The following is a 21,909-nucleotide window of genomic DNA, read 5'->3' as shown; positions in this document are numbered from 1 at the left end:
TGGAATAACAAAATAGATAGGAAAAACATAGAAAAGTCGACCTCCATTTGGGTTCGAGTCCAGGATTTGTTTGAATTAACAAAATAGATAGGTGGAAAAAAAAAAACCCGACTCCAGTGGGGATCGAACCCAAAACCTCTAATTCTGTAGATCAACGCCTTATTCATTGAGCCATGGAGTAAGGTTTTCAATTTTCGTTTTGTAAAAATAATTTATCTAAAATATATTGATTCAATTCTCACTTGCACGGTCTCTTGTAGGGCCGAAGAGGAAAAAGGAAAAGAGGCTCATTGCTATACCGCTCGTTGTTTTCGTCTCAGAACTATAGTGTATAGAATAGGAAAGAAAAGAAAGGAAGCGAAAAAAATTGAGTTGAAAGCTCAAGATTATGCCGATAGAAAAAAAACATATATCAGCCAATTCTTGTATCAAAGAAGTACTTTTTTTTATTTCAAATCATGTTATATAATTACAAAAAAAAATTATATCAAATAATAATGTTATGCTAATATATGTTTTTTTATTCAAATCAAATTATATAATTTCATTATTAAAGAAATAATTATTTATTATAAAATAATTAATTAATATACTGAAGTAAATTTTTTCTTTTAATTGCCACATATAATGTGTAATAAATGATTAATTCTTTCTTATAATGTAATTATGTATCATGATTTGAATAAAATAGATATATCTTCATTCATACAATTTTTTTCTCCTTTATTTAAACAATTAAGATCTATATACTTAAATTTCTAGAGATCGCAAAGATTTGAAGGTATCCGCATCACCCTTTTTTTTAATTGTTTTTATTTAATTAAGTGGATTCACATTTTTTTTATTATTTTTCTTTCTTTTTCAATTTTTTTAAAATTTGAACTCTAGTTGTGTAATTAGCTTCTGTTGATTCTGTGCATTATATCTGGTTTTGCAGGTGCAAGCAGATGTCACAGAGGGTTCTGCAAAGCTAGCAGAAGCAATTGGTGATGATTCAGAAGCTGTGATATGTACCACAGGATTTCAGCGAGGATGGGACTTGTTTGCTCCATGGAAGGTCTGATCTTTCTATTCTAGTGAGAGCATATGCTATTTCCCTTTTCTTTTTATTGGTTAAGATTTTTGCTTTTTATTTATATTCCAACTTTTTTTTTATTTCGATGTTAATTTAATATCTGCTTATCTTGAACAACAATGTATCAACAATAACTATTGTGTTTTTTTCATATGTTGTTTTCAAATGTAGTGCAGCATCTTGATGGACATTTGCTGCCTATTGCCCAAGGGATTCAGTAGAGGCAGAGCAGAGGGTTGGCATCGCCTTTTCTTTCTGGTTTGTTTTTGTTTTTATTGTAGATATTTTATTTTGTCCGAAATTTTTTTTTCGAAATTAGGCTTTAATCATAATGGAGAGATTTTTAAGATTTAATTCTAAAATCAATTAACATTAAAAATGATGTGGAGAAATTGTCGAGATTTAATTTCATAATCAATTTACATTAAATTGATAGGGAGAGATTTTGAAATTTAATTTCAGAATCAATTTTTATTAAAATGAAAATCAAATAAAATCATAGATTTAAGAAGAATTGATTGAGCGTGAATTTCTATATAAACATGTGATCAAAGCAAAGGTGCATAGGAGAGAGAAAAAAGATTATACAAAAACTCTTGAAAAAAAAAGAAAAAAATTTGTTTAGCAACCAAAAGATTTTAGGTTTTGGGTTTGATTGTTTAGATTTTTTAGAATTAGGATTTGATGTTTTTGGATTTGAATTTCTGTAGGGTTTTGCATTCTAGAGATTCCTGGATTTAGCTTTCTAAACAGTTTGTTGAGTTCCTAAAAATTATCTGTCAGCTTTTGAGATTTATTTGTCAATTTTTAAAAATCAATTAAAAAGAAGACATAAGAGTAGCCATTTTAGAGAAATAGGCATACTGAAACACTTATGAATAAAAAGCCTAAAATTTGAGACATTAAGATCTATGTGTTTTACCACGCACAACCCTACCTGATTACAGGTATTTTTTTTTCTTTTTTCACTCCATTTTCTATTTTGATTTTATTTTTCTTATTTTGTTTATTTTTATTTACTTTTATTATTTCTTATTTTAAATTGAAAAAAATACATTATTTATTATTATGATTTTTTTGTACTTATTTATGAAATAAATAAAAAATCTTTTTTTAATTAAAATCCTTACAAAATAAATTCATGTATTCTACCAAACTATTAGATAATTTTCATGGATTTAATTTTTAAAATGAAATACTCCAAACTATTGAGAAATTTCATAAATTAGTTTTCAAAAAAATAAAAAATAAAAATAATTTTTATCCTCTAAACTATTGGAGGATTACTTCATAAATTAAGTCATACCAAACAATTAGGAGACTTAATAAAATTCTTAAAAAATTTTACAAATCTTTTGGTAATAAAATCTCATTGAATTATTGGGAGATCTGCTTCAAAGTAAGTCCTACCAAACTATTGGAGACTTCAATGATTTTTTTGAATAAAATATTATAATAAATCCGATGACGAAGCCTCTTCAGAATGAGACAGTAGTCTTTATGAATATTTTTAAGGTAAAAATTATCTTAAATTGCTATCAAACTATTGGGATAATTTTAAGATTAATTTTTAATATTAAATTATTTGGTAAATCATAAAAATAATTAAGGCTTGGATAATTTGAAATCATACTAATACCATCATTTGGATGGGCGTTGTGGAGGTGCTACAACCTTTTTCATGCGTAACCGACTCACGAATCTAACATTTGTTTTCGCAGATCAAAATATGTTTTAAGTAGCCAAACACATATAAACAAAAAAGATTAGTGACAACTCCTTCTAACCCATGTCTAGAGATAGGTTCACGGATCTATACGTTATGACAGTTTGACAACTTCACTGAAGACATTGAGAGTTAAGCCAATAAATGATTTCTTATTATCTAAACTTTACTTAATAAGTTTGAAATTATTTTATTCTTTTTTATTGCTTATATCTGCTTTATTATTTATTTTCCTTTTCATTGTGTATACCTACTTATTTTTCATTGCATATATTTGCCTAATTATCTATTTATTGTATATATTTGTTATTAATTTGCATGTGCATAACATAAGCCCTCCACCCGGTCATTACCCCTAGGAGGAAGTGAAATACCTATGCTCTTGTGAGATTTCATATCTCCGCATAAACCTAGTGAAGTACCATTATAAAATCCTTTTTCATTTTAATATATCCAATAAATATCTTTAGTGGTATTTTTTTAGTATAATATTATCAATTTCCTTTATTATCACATATAGTATCCATTATTATCCTAATTAATTAATATTGGTTTATGAAATATATTATTAAAACATTAGTTTATTAGGCATGATTCATGTCCCATTTTTTAGGTAAAAAAAGTAGCACCTTTTCCAATAAAAAAAATCCCTCGTTTTTTTTTTGGTAAGAAACAGGAATGGATTAATTATAAAATAGTATGATACATAGCATGTCCAGCTTCATCAGCGAGAACTAAATCTTTAACGAATTAAGGAGGTTCATTAAACACCATATAATTGGCCTCGTAATGATTAGAACTATTACAACAATTATTACTACCAAACCGGGCAAAGGCATCAGCACATATATTCTTTTCCCTAAACACATGAAGCATGCGTTGATCTTCAAGATTTTCATCAACTTTCTGTAATCAGAGACCGAAGAGAGTACCATAGGATTAGTCACCTGGTGATTCTTAATCATGGAGATAGTAGTGGTGGCATCGAGTTCAATTTTTAACCTGTGGATATTGAATCTTTTTGACAAAAATAATCAATCTCTCAGAGCCTACAATTCAACCAAAATATTTGAACACACACCAATATATCTAGAGGAACCAGAAATCTATTTTTCTCACTATCTCGAATAATGGCTTAAGCTCCTGCTTTCCCAAGGTTACCCAATGCCAAGCCATCTGTGTTCAATTTATACAATCCCTCATTAGGAGGGTTCCACCTAATGGACACAAAGGATTATGACGGAGCCCAAACTCCTTTCTGGTTCATTGCAAAGAATTCAACAGCCTTTGCAGTCGTCAATTTCACCAAGTCAGTGGTCTCACCATTTTGTCTAAAATTTTTTCTATTGCTTTTAAGCCAAATCTCCCATAAAATATGGATAAACAATAGGTACCAAGGGATACCATGCATGGATCGGTGCTTGTTTAAAGCATTTTCTTTGATCCATTATCTACAGTCCAAGATTTGATGGGATAGAGACAAAAAGGCTCCTCGCAAGGTAGCCCATATGTTTTCGATCCACTAGCAATTGTAAAATAGGTGTGCCAAATCCTTTAAATCATGCATTTAGAACACACAAGTAATTGGGACGTTCAACCCTCTTCTAGCAAGCTTATTACGTGTAGGCAAGATATAATGTATACATTGCCAGATGAAAAACTTAATTTTTAGCAGAGCTTATAACTTTCATATCCATTCCCATTGACCTTTATTCTCGTTCAGACTTGTTCCTCTAGCAAGGTCATAAGCAAATTGGGTAGTGAATACCCAACTAGAGGATGCAAACAAGTATATACTTTCTTGTCCCTATCCCACAAATTGAGTAGGGATAGCATTTATCTTATCTAAAACATCAGCATTAAGTTTGAAAGAAATTGGAAGAGATTGATTTTTTTTAATGCATTCAGACACTGGCTCATTGAAATTTGATCCTCCTATTAGTTAAGAGGACCATGAACAACATTTCTTAAACTTCTAGATCCCAACTAATTATCATGCCAAAAGCTCGTAGATAAGCCATCACCAATGACCCAACCAATACCTTTTTTAATAATCGGACCTACCTAACTCATGGTTTTCCATGACGTTGATAATTTAAAAGCTTTTCTCAAAGTGCCATTTTTTTGGCGATATTTTTCTTTCAACGTTTTAACCCACAAAGCATCTTTTTAATGAAGAAATCTCCAAACCAATTTAGCTAATTGTGCTTGGTTTTGAGCTTGAGTCGCCCTCAAACCCATTCCACCTTCACTTTTTTTCTTGGTCACTTCGCTCCAATTAAGTAGGTGCAATCTCTTTTTATCCTCATTTTTTTCCTATAAAATATCCCTATTAATCTTGTCCAACTCATTTAAAATGCTAACTGGAAGGGCTTTACATTGCATATAATAACTAGGGATTCTTTTCATAGTCGACTTGATCAACACTATTCTTCTTGTATGAGAAAGCAGATTTGCCTTCCAACCAACTAACTTTGCTCTGACCTTGTTGACAATGAAAATATAATCATTCTTACTAACTCTCTTTTTATGGATACAAAAACCTAGGTATCTTTTGAGATCAAGGGTTTCGTTAATGCCTAAAAGGTTAGTAATATCTCTTTTGTAGTTTTGTCTAGTATTGGCAAAAAAGAAAACTCTGAATTTTTTTAGATTGATGGTTTGCCCAGACTTACCATAAAATGCAATGAGTACCTTTTGCATAGACTTGGCAGTATTTTCTTCTACTTTACCTAGAAGAATAATGTCATTCGTAAATATGACATGAGAAAGCATAAGGCCATTTCGTAAACTTTTAGTAGGCTATCATTTTTTATATTCTACAGTTTCAAGAATTTTTAGATTTAGAAACTCTATACACAAAATAAAAAGGTAAGGGGATAAATGATTCCCTTGTCTCAAACCTCTAGAAGGCTTGAATTTTTTCAGTATTCCTTCATTCATCAAAATGAAAATAGATAAAGATGAGACACTGCTCATGATCAAGAAAATCCAGGACATTGATGATTGAAAAAGAAAACACCTTTCTAATAAATCATCATTCACGCCTGTCATAGGCTTTTTTCATGTCCAATTTGACTATCATATGTGTCAATCCTTCTCTTTTAGTTTTAAATGAATAGACAAGTTTTTGAATAATAATGCAATTATCACAACCGTTTCTACCAGGAACAAAGCTAGCTTAGAGAGATGAAATCAACTTGTCTAGAAAGGGCCTTAGTCTCTGAACCATGATCTTTAAGATAACTTTGTAGGGTATGTTGCAAAGACTTATGGGCCTGAATTGGTTTATCCGAGCAGGATTAATACACTTGGAAACCAAGGAGATCAATGTCTCATTCAACTTTTCGGGCATGGATGCCACCTCAAAAATATGTTTGACAGTGGCACAGATCTTTCATAATATTCTAGCAATAATGGTAGAAGAAATGGTGGAGACCATTCGGGTCAGGTGCTTTAAAGGATTTGAAGCTCTAAAACATTTTTTGAATCTCTAAATTTGAGATAGGTTTCAACTGATCATGCTGATCTTGTGTCATAATCTTAGCAACACATCGAGGTCCAAGAGTGATGAAATGAGAGCTTTGAGAGAATGAAAAAGTATATAGTTTCATAAAGTAATCTTGGACCACTAGGCCAAGTTCGCTAGGTTCAGTAATCCACACTCCATCTTTCATTAGGCCAAAAATTTTGTTATAACACCTTCGTAAAATGGTAGAAATATGGAAGAATCAAGTATTTTTTTCTCCTTCAATAAGCCAATTCACCTTAGACCTAAGAATCCAAATATCTTCATTTGCTTTAAGGATGCCATTAAACTCCTCTAAAAAGGTTCTTTGAAGGTTCGAGAAAAACCGGTTCAGTGAATTTGCCAACGTTTTTTCAATGCCCGACAATCGAGCAAGAATTTTTTTCTTCTTCAAAAAAATATTACCAAAGGAGTTCAAGTTCCATTCATGCATGTCCTTTCTCAAAGTCAGTAGGGATCGAGCTAATGATTCTTGGCCATTACTCCAACTATTGTGAATGAAGGTTAAAACCTCGGGGTGGTCAAACCACATCTTCTGAAGGCGAAAAGGTTTAAGACCTACCCTAGGAACTTTGTTTTTCAAATACAGTAAAATGGGGCAATGATCAAAACTAGTTTTTGGCAAATGAGACACCTTTGCTTCAAGAAATGCGAGGCACCAAGCGAGGTTGGCAAAAACAAAGTCAATCCGTTCTTGGATCAAGTTCAACACATTCTTATTATTAAACCAAGTAAACCTAGGTCCAGAGAATCCAAGGTCCACAAGATGGCAGAAATTCAAATAGTCATTAATAGTGTGTTTGGATTGATGGGAGGGGAAGAAAAAGAAAGTAAAGTAAAGGAAAGTAGGGGAAACAAAACTCTTATTCTCTTGTTTGGATAAATATTTAATTTAAATAAAGAGAAAAATGTGTATACTAAATAACCTTTGATTTTTCTTGTAAATCTAATTTTTTTAATACCTCAATTTGGAGGAAAAGCTAAGGAAATTTTTTTTATAAAAAGATTATTATGTCCATATTTTTATTAATACTAAAAACTTAATAAAAAAATATAAGTAGATCACAATCATCTTGTAATTTTTTTAATTTCAAGTAAGTTTCATATATATCTTTCAATATAAAATTTTTTTATAATTTTTTGGTGATTTGATTTTGATGAGTGGTTGAATATAAATAGATATATTTTTTTAGTTTATGAGATGTCAGACTAACTTAAAATTTATCAATGCATATTTGTAAAACATTTTCTTATTTCATTTTATTAAAAACCATTGATATAACAGTAATTATGAGACCAGACAATATAACAAACATATCATGGTTCATGAGTACTAAAATTATAGGCAATGAAATGTTATAATTAAAAAAAATTATTATAATTAATCATTTCTTTTTTTTTTTTCATTTTCTATCCAAACAATAGTTATTAAAATTCATTTCATTTTCTTTCCTTTATTAATTTTAATTATCCAAACAAATGTTACATATATCCTTTCATTTTTTTAAAAAAAACTTTCTTTTTCTTTTTTTTTTCTTTTCATTTTTTTTAATTAATATTTATTCAAACATAACCTAAAAGCCCCATGTCTAACCAAAGAAACAGGTCTACCTCCCTTCTTATCTTCGAAATTAAGAACTTCATTAAAATCCCCTAAAACTAACCATGGAAGATCATGATGGGATGCAACAGTTTTAAGATTTTCCTGTAAAAGCAATCTTTCTTTATAATAAGGGCTAGCATAAATAGCAGAAATTAACCAAGAAAAATTATTTGATTTTACCTTGATTGTAGCATGGATCTCCTGTTCTGTAGCGCAAATATCATCCACGTCCACGAGATCAGATTTCCACGGCAACCAAATCCCTCCTTTGTACCCTATAGTGGCTGTGTCCTTCCAAGAATCGAAAGGAAGGCGGTCAATGATATGGCGAACATCCTCTCCTCGAGCGCGAGTTTCAGTAATATGACCATAATATCAGGTCCATGCATACCAGCCAGTTCTCTTACCGTTCTCACAAAGTTCGGATGCCTCGCACCTCTACAGTTCCATAGTAACACCGACATTGATAAGGCTAGATTTTTGGGTTGGCGCACAGATAGCCTCTAGAAGCATGGGGTGACCTGTTCCTCTCTCAAATTCCACCCCTGGTGCAGTCTTCTCACTTGGGATACATAACGATCCTGTGGATCAAGAGCTCCACCCCTAGGAGTATAGTATGGGCGAGCTGAGGCATATTCTGAACTGCTTCACATGCAGGCTGGTCCTTATCTTCATCACTATAGTTTGAGGGCTGTTCATCAATATCTCCAGAGGGTGACTTAAGAGCTGAGTCACCTGAATTGTTAAAACCCACATTGGATGATTCAGTTTTGCTTCTGTCCATGAAAGAGCCTGAGATTGTGTGGAGTCTGAATCCTCGAAACTCTGCACAGGTTGGGGGTAAATCAGAGTAGGCAGGAGTTCGTTTCTCCTCTCTATTGCATTCTCGGCCATCCGGACTTCTTCTTCGCTCCCTTGGTGATATTGAACGACTGAATCTCCCACAACCCTGTTTTGAGTTCTGAAAGTGGAAGTTGGACTTTCCTAGATCGAGTGAGAGCTCTGAGGAGCTACTATTCTTGTTTGCCTGCTGATCTGATGGAGGGCAGTCTCTTATGGTATGTTCTTGCATATCTACTTGCTCTCTCAAAACTTTCAGCTTTTCTTCCCTTAATCTCCTCCTTTCCCTGCACAAAAGAACCCTTTCTCTGAACGTCATGTGTCTGGAACTTTGACTCCAGGACCTCCTGGTCCTTTGGAATATTGGCCCGGGAGGCATGATCATTGTGGTACCAATTTCCAGCTTTCCCAACGCTGGGTAAATTGGGGCATTGTCCCGAAGCTTGCTGTGCACTTTTTGCAATTTCAAAACAACTATCAACCCCTTCCTTTACACTTGGGCACGCAACATCAATTTTCATGGAAATAGGATTGCTTAAATCTCTCTCCGCAGTTTGTGACCTGACAGACTCCCTTAATTCATCACTTGTCTTATTTTCTGACATAGTGTTGGTCGCCTGTTCACAAATTCTTGTTCCTGAAGTCTCACCCAACACCTCTTTGACTTGCCCCATATCAGCTTCTTTACTTTGTCTTGCTTTTCTAGGAGTTGACCAATGGGGCCCCTCTTGTACAAAGTAATCTTTTCCTAAGCTTTCCCTGGCCAAGCCTTTTTCTATTTCCTTTCTCACGTAACTCTTTTTTTTTGCCAAGTCACGTCCATATCCATGGGGAGAGGACCCAATATTCTTCTGGATGTCTTCTTTCCCTAATGGTTTTTTCCTTAACAGATTTCCTTTTTCTCTCCTTCTCTGAACAACCATCCAAGGGCCAAAACCCTCTTCGCCTTTGTCACTGTAAGTGGAAATGGTTTCCTTCACCGGTGGTAGTTGATTCCCATTTGAACCACCTCCTCTATTAACTCCATTCGTGGCTTCTGGGCATATCTCCTGTCGATGACCAAGTTTACCACAATTGAAACACAAGGCTCCTATGCTTTCATACACTGACCTGTTTCCTTCCCTCAACCCTAATAAATCTTGGTAAAGGTTTATCCAAATTCAAATGAACACAAATGCGAGCGTATTTACCTCTTTCCCCTGCTAATGTGTGGCCATCAACTCTGAAGAGTCCTCCAATGCTTTTCCCTATCTTCTTCAGGATTCCCAAATCGAAGTATTCAACTGGGAGCTCCGGGAGTCTTAGCCATACCGCCACTGAGGAAAGAGATGCCTCGGACGCCCTGAAATTTGGTTCCCATTTTCGAATGGCAAGGAAACGACCTCCAAAGAACCAAGGTCCTCCTTTTAAAACATAGTCATAGTCTTCGACATGTTTGAACTTCAACAGAAAGAAATCCCTCCTCAGGTCAATCACATAAGGAGTATCTTTTAGTTTCCAGAGCTGATTAATCTTTAAAACTAAGTACTTATAACCCACAGTCTTACCAAAAACTTTGACGATAATTGAGTGCGACCATCTGTCCCCCACTCTTTGTTTTTCTTCCACCGTGAGTCTAACCTCCAACTCATCAGCATCTCTATTATCCTCTTGAACCAGATCTTCAGTTGCTTCCATGGGAAGATCTTCGTTGATGTTATCATCCTCAACATTATAGCAACCATACTCTCCCCCCAAGAGAGAATCCTTATACGAAATTCTGGGTCTCGACTCTCGAACTAGGACTTTCAAGAAGAACACTCCCAGCCTTATCATCGATTATTTCATGGTTATCCTTGACCTTCTTCGTGCTTCGATGAAGTTCAGCCACCTCTTCTCCCGTGAGTTCATTTCTCTTAACCTCCATAGAGACTCTGTTGTTACTCTTAACATATCTTTTTTTTTTTATTATTAAAGCATGTTTCCGGTCAAAAAAAAAAAATCCCTCGTTCGCCACATCAAATGGTCCGCAATGCAGCGAGGTTGGTGAGTGCAGCTCAACACTCGTTTCGAAATCAAAGAATTTCCACAATCCGGAGTTGAGCCTTTACATTAACTGTGATGGTTACTACAATTACTTGTGTTTATTGGCAGCTGGATTTGGTTGTCTTCTGCCTACTGTTTTTATTTTGTTTTGGGTTGGAGCTGGCGCAGTTCCAATTTTCCGCGTCGCAAAAAACGTCTTCTATTTGTTTTTCTCTCTTCACTTTGGTATCATTGCCCTGAGCTCCTCGCATCAACCATGCAAGCTCTTCAAGCCCCATCACTTCGAGCTTCCCCTCTGAACCCTCTCCAAAAACCCAAGCTCAATCCCCATTTTCCCAATGTGTCAAGACTCCCGACCAGGCCAACCAAGAGATTCTCTTCCATTACCGCTTCATCCCCCACCGTTTCTGCTCCCAAGCGCGAGAAGGACCCCAAAAAGCGGGTCGTTATTACGGGTATGGGATTGGTTTCCGTTTTTGGAAATGATGTCGATGCTTACTATGATAAATTGCTGGCTGGAGAGAGCGGGATCGGACCCATCGACCGGTTTGATGCTTCCAAGTTTCCTACCCGGTTCGCCGGTCAGATCCGGGGGTTCTCTTCTCAAGGTTACATTGATGGAAAGAACGATAGGCGACTTGACGATTGCTTGAGGTACTGCATTGTTGCTGGCAAGAAGGCGTTGGAAGATGCGGATCTTGGGGGAGATAAGTTATCCAAGGTGGTTCTTTTTTAATGGCTTTTCGTCGGTGGTCTTTGTTAATTGGGTTGTTTTGCGAGTGATTTCCATGTTTTATTCTTGAATTACTTACAGATCCAAAGACAGGATTGGCAACCCTACCTGTCTCGACAGGTTTTAATCGATCCGATTTTATTTGATAGGATCAATTTTTTATTTTTAAATTAAATTTTAAGTCAAATAATATTAAAAAAAATTAATATAGATCGATTCAAATTTTAAATAAATTTAATATTATATAAAAGTTATTTTTAATTAATTAATTTTTTATTTATATATTTATATAATTATATATTTAAATATTTATATTTTAAAAATAATATTTTATATTTTAAAAATAATATTTTATTAATCAAATAGGATTTATATAATATCAAATGGGATTCGAATATGAAAAAAATAAAAAAAATTTTAAATTCGATCAAATTTAAGTTTAATAAATAAAAAATTAAATTAAAGTCAAGATAAATAAAAATTCGTCTTGATTCGACCCATTGCTAAACCCCAAAGATAATATTTTATTGGCTTGCTCGATGTGCGATATTTACAAGAAAGAGTTGTATGAAATCTTTTGAACCTCAGCAAGATGTAGCTTAATTCTACATATCCTTTTGCTTTTCTCTGCTTGTTGCTGCATGTGTCTTTACTGCAAATATATATTTTTTGTAATTATTTTGTTATTTGACTGGATGTAAATTTTTTTGTGCGTATTTGCATGAAGTGAATGTTCTATAGTCTTGGTTTGGTTAAGCAATGGGATTGTTGCAATTTCTTTCTGGTCGTTTTTGGCTTTTCCCCATCAAAAAATTTCTTTGTCGTAGGAATCTTTGTAGTATTATATGCTTTGTGACTCATCGTATTTATATGTAATTCATAATGTGATTTAACATTCAACATGTGATGCATCCACCAGAAATTTGCCTTTGAAAAGGTGTTTAGAAAAAATAAAATTATTGATTAAATTTATGCTCCCTAATGATAATTTCTTACCCTACGGAATGTAAGGATACAAGAAAAATAGATATATTGAGAGTGATTCTGTTCTAAGAAATATATGAGCACTTCCTGGACTTTGGATTTATTGTTCTCATTCTTTCTCTCATCAAGTGATTGAGTTCATCGATTCATTATTTAATTTATTTTGTGCTTTAGCTTCGAGTTGAAATTTCAGCTCTTGTTAGTAGTGCTTTATTAAATCAATGTTCTCTTTCAACTTTTCCTCCCTATAGTGCTTATACAGGATTTGTTGAATTTGTATTTGTTGCAGATCGATAAGGAGCGAAGTGGAGTGCTTGTTGGAACTGGTATGGGTGGTCTTACAGTGTTCTCTGATGGCGTTCAAAATTTGATAGAGAAAGGTCATAGAAAAATAACACCATTCATCATTCCTTATGCTATAACAAACATGTCATCTGCCTTGCTTGCAATTGAGCTTGGTTTCATGGGTCCAAATTATTCAATTTCAACTGCTTGTGCTACCTCCAATTATTGCTTTTATGCTGCTGCCAACCACATCCGTCGAGGTGAAGCTGAATCGATGATTACTGGTGGAACTGAAGCTGCAATTATTCCTATTGGGCTGGTAGGTTTTGTCGCTTGTAGGGCATTGTCTCAAAGAAATGCTGATCCGCGAACTGCTTCAAGGCCATGGGATAAGGATCGAGATGGCTTTGTAATGGGTGAAGGTGCAGGAGTATTGGTAAGCTTGCACCATTGCATGCTAACCCTATATATGCATCATTTAGATTCTTGTTGGTTGTTATGTTGTCCATTTCTGGTTAACATCTTGTTTTGCCTCCATTGGTGGTAAAGTGATACTGTTGTTAACGGAAGTAGGCATTTTTTCTCAGGCTTTAGGTATTCCTTTGAGGGAGCCTGGGTATGGTTTGTGTGTGAGTGGAATGAGATATTGATAATATTGAATCCTTTGCCCTTGGAGTGTGTTGTTTGATGCAGGTGGAGCTTACATCACTATTTATATGAACTTTCTAAGAAATTATTATGGTGTTTGGTGGGAATGAAATATAAATGTTCATCGACTTGGGAACCGAGGAAAAGATTTCACATTAAACTTGCATAATTTGCATAATTTTCTATCTTTTATCACATTGAACTAATTGGTTAATAAAACTTAGTCTTGAGTTAACGGTATGGAGCTTTTGCATACAGATTCTCTGTTTGATTGTTACCTAGTTCGCTATTTATGCTTCTATTGAACTGACTGATCTGGATGAGGGGGGAAATGCAATAGCCTTTTATAATGAATTACTAGCATTTCTTTTGCTTGTCAGGTAATGGAAAGCTTGGAACATGCAATGAAAAGAGGTGCACCAATTATTGCTGAGTACTTAGGTGGAGCTGTTAATTGTGATGCTTATCATATGACTGATCCAAGAGCAGATGGTCTTGGGGTGTCTTCGTGCATTGAGAGAAGCCTTGAAGATGCTGGTGTGTCCCCTGAGGAGGTGATTCTTTCTGCTTTTTCCCCCAATTCTCTTAATATATGGTAGGAGTAATTCAGTTTGGTCTGGTTTCTAGATATTTCTAATTTCCCATATAATGTTGTCTCTTTCTATATAGGTTTGCTGACACGTGGGCAAGCTTTTTTTACTTTTTGAAAAATAAATCTGATAGCATTAATGAATTCTCTGTTTCATGGTGAACTTGATGGTAGTCTTGGTTGACTCTCCTCAAAATATGCATCTAGTTAACTTACAATTTCTTCATAAGTTTTATTACCAATTAGATTTAGCCTTCAATTTAAGGTAGACTGTAGAGAACTGACATAATAGTTACGTTTCTTAAGTCATTATAATGACTGGTCCATGTTGGTCTTTACTTCAGATGTGAAAGTGCAAATAATAGGGTTCAGACTGTAATTATTTTCTGAAATTTATGCATAATTTCAAAGGTATAATTAGCAAACTAAGCAAGTCCCTTTTTCAGGTTAACTATACATCAATGCACATGCAACTTCTACTCTTGCTGGTGACATGGCTGAGATAAATGCTATTAAGAAGGTGTTCAAAAATACGTCGGCCATCAAAATCAATGCAACAAAGGTACCTTCTTTTCTCTACCAAATTTTGCAAAATTTTTTGATGACCATGCTCTGATGTTGCTCTCTTGGTATTGGCTAATTGCTGCGCTGTTTGTTTCAGTCTATGATAGGTCATTGTCTGGGTGCAGCGGGTGGTTTAGAAGCCATTGCCACTGTGAAGGCCATTGCCACAGGATTGCTGCATCCCTCCATTAATCAATTTGTATGTTTTAGTCCCTTGTTTAATGCCATGTTTTCTCTCGGAAATGTATTTGAACTAACTTAAGATAGTGTGTGAGTCTTGTTGATTCATGGTTTTTAATTTTTTTTAACAATAATTTCCCATTTCTACTTTTTCATCAAACTGCCACCCAATTCTCAAATATTTGATTTAATGCCCACCAAACCCGCCTAACCTCTTATGTTTTCTTTTTTAATTTTTCAGTTTTATATATACACTTTTTTTGGTTACTCAATTACCATTTTACGATTCCTCCGTTTCCCCCTCAGAACAGAACATCTTGTGATTGTTTGAAATTCATTTTGTACTTTCGCTCTCTTCTTCAAAAACCTCCAAATTCCCATCAATGATAGTCAGGATCACATCTCATTTTATGCTCGTAGATTAAGTGATCTATTATATGAAGCTCTGTAAATACTTGAACTGCTAAATTTTTAATGCAGAATCCAGAGCCTTCAGTTGAGTTTGACACTGTTGCCAATAAAAAGCAGCAGCACGAAGTTAATGTTGGTAAGACTCCTAACCCTTTCAAACGACATGACAGGTTACTGCTTCATTATCTTCAAGCCTGTCTACTCGTTAGCTTAATTTCAGTCTATTTGGACAAGAACCCATAATTCTAACTGAGCTCTTTATGATTCAGCAATTTCAAATTCTTTTGGATTTGGTGGACATAACTCTGTTGTGGCATTTTCTGCCTTCAAGCCATGAAAGTCTCGACGTTCTGCATTTGTTCTTTCTCCTTGGAGGGTCAGCTGCACTTATCCGTTATCGAGGATGCTTCAATCTTGTAGCTTTTCTTGAGCCAATTTGTGATGGTCAGTGTTGTAATAATTTTGAGTTGAATTTCTGGCTAGCCCAAGAATTATGGTGGACTCATTTCTTTTCCCCTTTCAAAATACTCTATTTATTTATTAGGCTATTCAATCATCAAGGACAGATTTTGTTCTGTTATAAAGTATGTTGGTGAGTGGGCCAATCAATGTCATATCAAATGTCAAGGTGGGAGCTCAAAATTGTTCAAAACAGTTGGTGTGTGATCGTGGGTTGTTTACAAAACAAATTAATCAAGATAAAAAAACATTAATTAAAAACGAAGGTAAGAGAAATTAAAAATTCAAGGTTTTTTTAAAATAGGTGATCATATTTTTGGTAATTTTTTCTCTTTTTTTATAGTTAAAGCTTTAGTTTTTACATTTTTTTAAAGTTATTTCTTAGTTTGTAGTGATACAAGTTGAATATATTTTACAGTTGTTATAATATTATGGATCTTTTGTATCAAAAATTTTTGTTAAGTTGTTAAACAGATCATTAATCTTTTTTCTCAGTCAAAGAAAAGTTATACTGAACCAAGATCATATTAATAGTAAGTTACTATAATGAAAGATATATCTCCATAAAAGTCAAGTAACCAGTTCGATGTTAAGCTAAGAGGGCACAAGTGTTTTGAACACTGACTAGAATACATTGATTTTATGTTTGATCTATGGGACACTTATGTTTGGTATTATTTGGACAAGTTAATCAATCCGCACGCTATTGAAAAATAGTATCAGATATTATTGTCATGATTTTATCACCTTGAGAGCCCAGAACTGAAGCCATCAGTTACTAGAGCCTTTGCATTACTACTTGTCGCTGTGTCTAGAAATAGTATCAGAGCTTAAAACTTGCCAAGATAGCGAGAAGAAAATATGTTTCTAATTTTTTATTATTGAAGTTGGATAAGAAAAGCTAAAAGAGAGTCTTACTTTCATAGATTTATCAACTACTAGTAATTTTAGTTTTCAACATTTTTCTTCTAAATTTTCTTTTAGTTTATCTTCTCTTTCTTCTTTTGTACTTAAAAAGTCTTCCTCTTCTAAGTTCAAGTTCGTATATGAAGTAGATTATATCTAAAAAAAAAAAAAAAAAAAACCCAACAAATAGTTCTTTTTTTTTTAAATCCTTATACAGTTTTCTCAAACTCTTCCCCTTCTCTTACTAGATTTTTAAAAACTCTTTCAAAATAAAAATACTAAGCTCCAAAAGAATATATTCAAGCCACAAACTTTGATCAATATATTCTTTCAGTAGGACTTCAAGAGCACTTTATTACTCTTCAGATCCCATAAGAATTTCTTCAATAGTGATCAGAACAATGATACACGCACATCCATTTTTGTACTATCAGAATAGTCTTAACCTTTCACGACTTTATTACTCTTTAGATCCCAAAAGAATTTCTTCAATAGTGGTTAGAACAATGATACACTCACATCCATTTTGGTGCTATCAGAATAGCCTTAACTTTTCACGATAGAAATGGTATTCCTGTATGTACTAAAATGGCCTTGTTGGACACCAGATTCAAAGAATACAAGCATGTAGTTCTTGGTATAGTTGAGACAACACTCAATGCAGGAACTGTCTTTTTCACACTCTTCTCAAATTATAATATGTCTCTTCATGATCCAACACTGTTAGATGCTTTAAAAGTTCAAGTCCAAATTGTAGGCATAGAGATGAAATGACTCCAAGTAACCCTTCACTACCAGATGGCATATAGAGTTCAAGATCATGCTATTAATTTACCTATTTCACATTATGGTGATGCTGTCTTTGTCAAAATGGAAGCAGTAAACAGGACTCCTAGACATGTTCATATTCCAAAGCAGATCTTAAATAAAGAACTTGTCACTTTTCTCCCAAAGACATGGACGACAAGTTATCAAAAGATTTGAAAGCAAGATGAACCAATTCAACACTTTGATTCAACCTATAAGATAAATCAAGATGGTACTGTCATAATTAAGTTTGATCACAAAAGAAAGGATATTCCTCCTTCAACAATCTTTTCAACATAATTCATAATGCAAAGATGTCAAGCTGATCTCCTTAATGTTTCAGTCACATTTCAATCTAATAAAAATTTCGTATATGCATACAGATTTTCACAAAGACATTGCTATTGGGACATAAATTACAAATGCAAAGAATACCAGATAGACGCATACAAAAGCTTCCTGGATGATGATGATGATGTTCCAAAAAAGCAAAAGAAAAAAAAGTCTTCCAAACAAAAAGCTCAAAGAAAGATATGAGAATGGAGACCCTGAAGTTGATATTCTTAGTGAACCTTCAAGAAAGTTTGACTACTATGTCATCTATAATAAAAAAGAAAAATAACTCCCTCAAACTTACCCAAACCAACCACACAAAAACCAGATTTCACTCAAGATTCTACCCAACCCTTACCTCAAATTTCCATGATGTAACCAAACTACCCAAGTTCATATTTTCCTCATTTCTAAGAGTTTCATAAAGAATAATACAAACACATTTCAAAAATCTTAAACCCCACTGACAGAGATGAATATGAAAACCAAAAAAGTGTTTCTCGTGCTGAAGCAATTTTAAATTGGCAAACTAAAAATTTTTTTCAGCAGAATGTATACTTGTATAGAATTGAACACAAGTTAGAGCAAATCAGTCATCACTTTGATTTGAGCCTTGTCAATCTTCAAAATATTATTCTTGAAATTCAATCAAGGATAATAACTCTTGAGAACTCATATATATGGCTGAAATCAACACTGGATTCACTTATACTTTCATTGAATGAGATAAAGAAATGAAGAGCTTAAAGATTCAACTTACAAACCTTCAAAATCAATTTCAACAAAAACAACAACAACAACAAGAAGCAACCTCTAGTTACAACATATTCACACCACTCAACACTGGCATGCATGACTCCTCTTACCAAGCCTATACCCCTCCTTCTTTTCAACCAAACAATTCTCTAACCTCACTTTCTAAACCTTTCTTCACACCTTTTCGGTATAAACCTCCCCCAACATCTATACCAATATCCTCACAACCAACATAATACTTTACCCCTATCTCAGACTAACCAAAACAACTTCCCTTTGGCACAATTGAAAAATAGATTCACAGATTTTGAGAAAAATAATCAGTTGATCTAAAACCAAAAAGAGTTGTAGAACAACCACTTTCTCAACCTCTAAATCCAAAACCAAGCTAAAGTTCTACACCTTAACCAGACTTAAAACCTGTACAACTCATGATCTCCGCTATACAAACCCTTTCAAAAATATTTCACCAAATGGCATAAAACAATCTCCCTCAATTTTTTCTTGAAGATATTTTACTTTCCACCTTTGAGACAGAATTTTAGATGAAAACTGTCAAATCAGATAACTCAATTCATTCAGATAATACTGATAATTCAGTTAAAGAAATCTTCTCCTAGATCTTCATGAAAAAACCAACAGTTGAAGTTTCAGATGATACTCTAGAAGTCCACAACCTTGATGCAATGGACACTGAACAATACCCTCATTCACATCAATCATAAGTTCTTCATTTGACATCAAAGTTTTCAGTCTTTACCATTGATGATATTCTTCATTCAAAATGGCTTTAAGGTTCCAAGAATTCTTAGCATGGGGTCTAGTTGAATTAAACTCTCATTCTAATGTTATGAGGAACACAATATTGATCAGATTTATTTTCAGACTAGTTGAAACTCTAAAAAATTTTTGAGATAACATTGGTGAATACAGACAACTCCAGTTTCTTCAATGCCCAAACATCACAGAAGCTGTATCTCAATTTGCAACAATATTCTGTGACCAAAAAACCCATAGATTGAAAGAGATCAAAGAACAATTTGTCAAGCTAAAATGTTGTTCCCTCTATCCAAAAGATCTTGACAGACACTATCAATAATTCTCTTAGTATTTTTATATACTTGGTGGATTTGATGATGCCAATTTAAAATAAGTTTTTCTCAACTCTGTTTCAAAAAAACTTGCACAGAAAATAAGGACACAGCTAAACCTCAGATCTCTTGATGTTAGAACCATGATCCTTAGAGATATTTATAATATAATGTTGAAAGCACTTGTCAAGATAATACCAAACATAAGCATTTCATAGATCAGACATATAACCAAGGTATTCTAGTCGATGTTCAAGATTCTGAATACCTTAGTTATATGTCTGATCTATGAAATACTTATGTTTGATATTATCTTAAAAAGTTAACCGATCCGCACGTTATTAAAAAATAGTATCAGATAGTATTATCATGACTCTATTACCTGGAGAGCCCAAAATTGAAGCTGTCAGTTGCCAGAGCTTTTAAACTACTACTTGTCGCTGTGTCTAGAAATGGTATTAGAGTTGTATAAGAATTTACAAGGGGAAGAACTGTTTATTGGGTTTTCTTTTCTTCTGAGATATAATCTACTTCATATAAGAACTTGAACTTAGAAGAGAAGGACTTTTTAAGTACAAAAGAAAAAAGAGAAGATAAACTAAAAGAAGATATAGAAAAAGGAAGGTTAAGAACTAGAATTATTGGTAGTTGATAAATCCATGAAAGTAAGACTCTCTTTTGGCTTTTTTTTATCCAACTTCAATAATCAAGAATTAGAAACATATTTTATTCTCGCTATCTTAACAAGCTTTAAGCTCTGATACCATTTCTAACACATAGAGTCTAGGTCAGTTTTTATCGAGTGGCCTCTATGGGTACCTCAAAATTAGTTTTACGGGGAGCCTCTCAACCCTGGGTAGTTCCCAGGTGGGTCTTTCCCATCCTCAACCGCACGGGTGGCTAGCCCACCTGGCCATATCAGGGTAAAAGCCAATGCTTCGTCATAAATCACATTGTGAGAACCCCTGATCATGATTTTGACTGTTTATAGCTTTCTTATCAAACTAGCTCTGATACCATTTCTAGACACAGCGACAGGTAGTAGTGTCAAGGCTCTGACAACTGACGGCTTCAGTTTCGAGCTCTCCGGATGGTAGAGTCATAACAATACTATCTAATCTGTGGTTACAAGAATGAAAAATTTAAAGATTCAGAACTCTATTATCATTCTACACTAAAAGAGATTTTAATTATAAAGTATGAAATCCAAAGATTTAAACTTGACTATGCAAGACCAGTAGAATGGAATCCTTACTGAAAACCTCCTGAAGTTCTACAACAAATGGAATAGTAAGAATCTCAAGACCCTTTTAAAAATTTTGATCCAGATCAATGGTTAAAAATCATAGGCTATGATTTTATACCAAGGCAGATAACTCACACCTTAGCTTCTCTCCAGAACACACTTATCATCTCTCAAATGACGATGCTCACTCATGGTGCTCCAAGATAAAAGATTCTCTGTTTTAGTCCAATTATGTATAATTACGTGTGATAATTTTTAGTTTCTTCAGAAGACTCCAAAAGTTGATAATGATGCCTCTAGCAATGGGACAGCTTCTTAATCCAACTTATGTCTTTCTCAATGTTTTTGGACTCACCTTGATAGCAAAACTTCAGGATGAACAATATATCAGGAAATCTGTTATTAACTACACAATCATAAGGCCTGGTGGATTGAGAAATGATCCGCCACTTGGAACTATTGTCATGGAACTGGAGGTAATGATGCATACCAAGAGACTTCTATTTTGTTTTCAGCTGTTTTCATCTTTTCTCATTTAGGCTAACATTGGCCTTTCTTTCTCTCTTTAGGATACTTTTTATGAAGGGACTATATCCAGGGATCAAGTTGCAGAAGTTGCTGTTGAGTCATTAATCCATCCAGAATCATCTTTCAAAGTAGTGGAGATTGTTTCTCGCGCCGATGCTCCCAAGAGTTCTTGCTAGGATCTTTTCAGTTCCATTCGGCAAAGATGACATTGAGCCTGTGCTTCCCTTGTCCAGTTATTTTTTACCTAAATGGATTCTAGTTTTCTTAGTCAACCTGGAATATCTTCCTTGTTAGTCCTCAGATAATTTAAAAGATCAATATACCATTATCATGGAAATATTGTTTCGTATTATAGTTTTAACCCTGGAGCAACTCACCAAGACTAAGATCTTGGATTTTGCCCTCCTTTTTCAGCAGATTTCCTGAGTTGCATTATGTCAGGAAATCTGTCAATATAAAATAAAACAAATAGAATATACTTGTTAACCTTGAAAAATATGTAGCTGTAATGGGAAGGGTAAACACCAGAGAGAATAAATCAAGATCTTATTAACATTTAATTGCTTCAAAAGAACAATGAATTTTTCATTC

General features: G+C 33.9%; 2 protein-coding genes and 1 pseudogene across 2 annotated transcripts; 2 read left to right on the top strand and 1 right to left on the bottom strand.

The window, feature by feature from the left end:
• Positions 1 to 173: 173 nt before the first annotated feature.
• Positions 174 to 21,524, top strand: LOC149511294 (uncharacterized protein At2g34460, chloroplastic-like; annotated as a pseudogene).
• Positions 9,872 to 10,743, bottom strand: LOC149511295 (uncharacterized). Its single transcript, XM_089755369.1, has one exon. It carries the CDS (start codon positions 10,586 to 10,588, stop codon positions 9,872 to 9,874), a length of 717 nt encoding a protein of 238 aa, XP_089611495.1. The 5' UTR covers positions 10,589 to 10,743.
• Positions 10,964 to 15,776, top strand: LOC111274870 (3-oxoacyl-[acyl-carrier-protein] synthase I, chloroplastic-like). The gene is made up of 7 exons (XM_089755370.1): positions 10,964 to 11,519; positions 12,805 to 13,236; positions 13,829 to 14,004; positions 14,488 to 14,599; positions 14,699 to 14,800; positions 15,262 to 15,328; positions 15,462 to 15,776. The coding sequence occupies exons 1-7, from the start codon at positions 11,055 to 11,057 to the stop codon at positions 15,527 to 15,529; spliced, it is 1,422 nt and encodes a 473-aa protein (XP_089611496.1). The 5' UTR covers positions 10,964 to 11,054; the 3' UTR covers positions 15,530 to 15,776.
• Positions 21,525 to 21,909: the final 385 nt, after the last annotated feature.

Source organism: Durio zibethinus, chromosome 26 (genome assembly GCF_047325235.1).
Source record: "Durio zibethinus cultivar Kanyao isolate XHJ-2024 chromosome 26, ASM4732523v1, whole genome shotgun sequence".
In the NCBI taxonomy this organism is placed as follows: domain Eukaryota; kingdom Viridiplantae; phylum Streptophyta; class Magnoliopsida; order Malvales; family Malvaceae; genus Durio; species Durio zibethinus.
The sequence above is the reverse complement of the archived record's forward strand: the minus strand, read 5'-3'. Positions and strand labels throughout refer to the sequence as shown.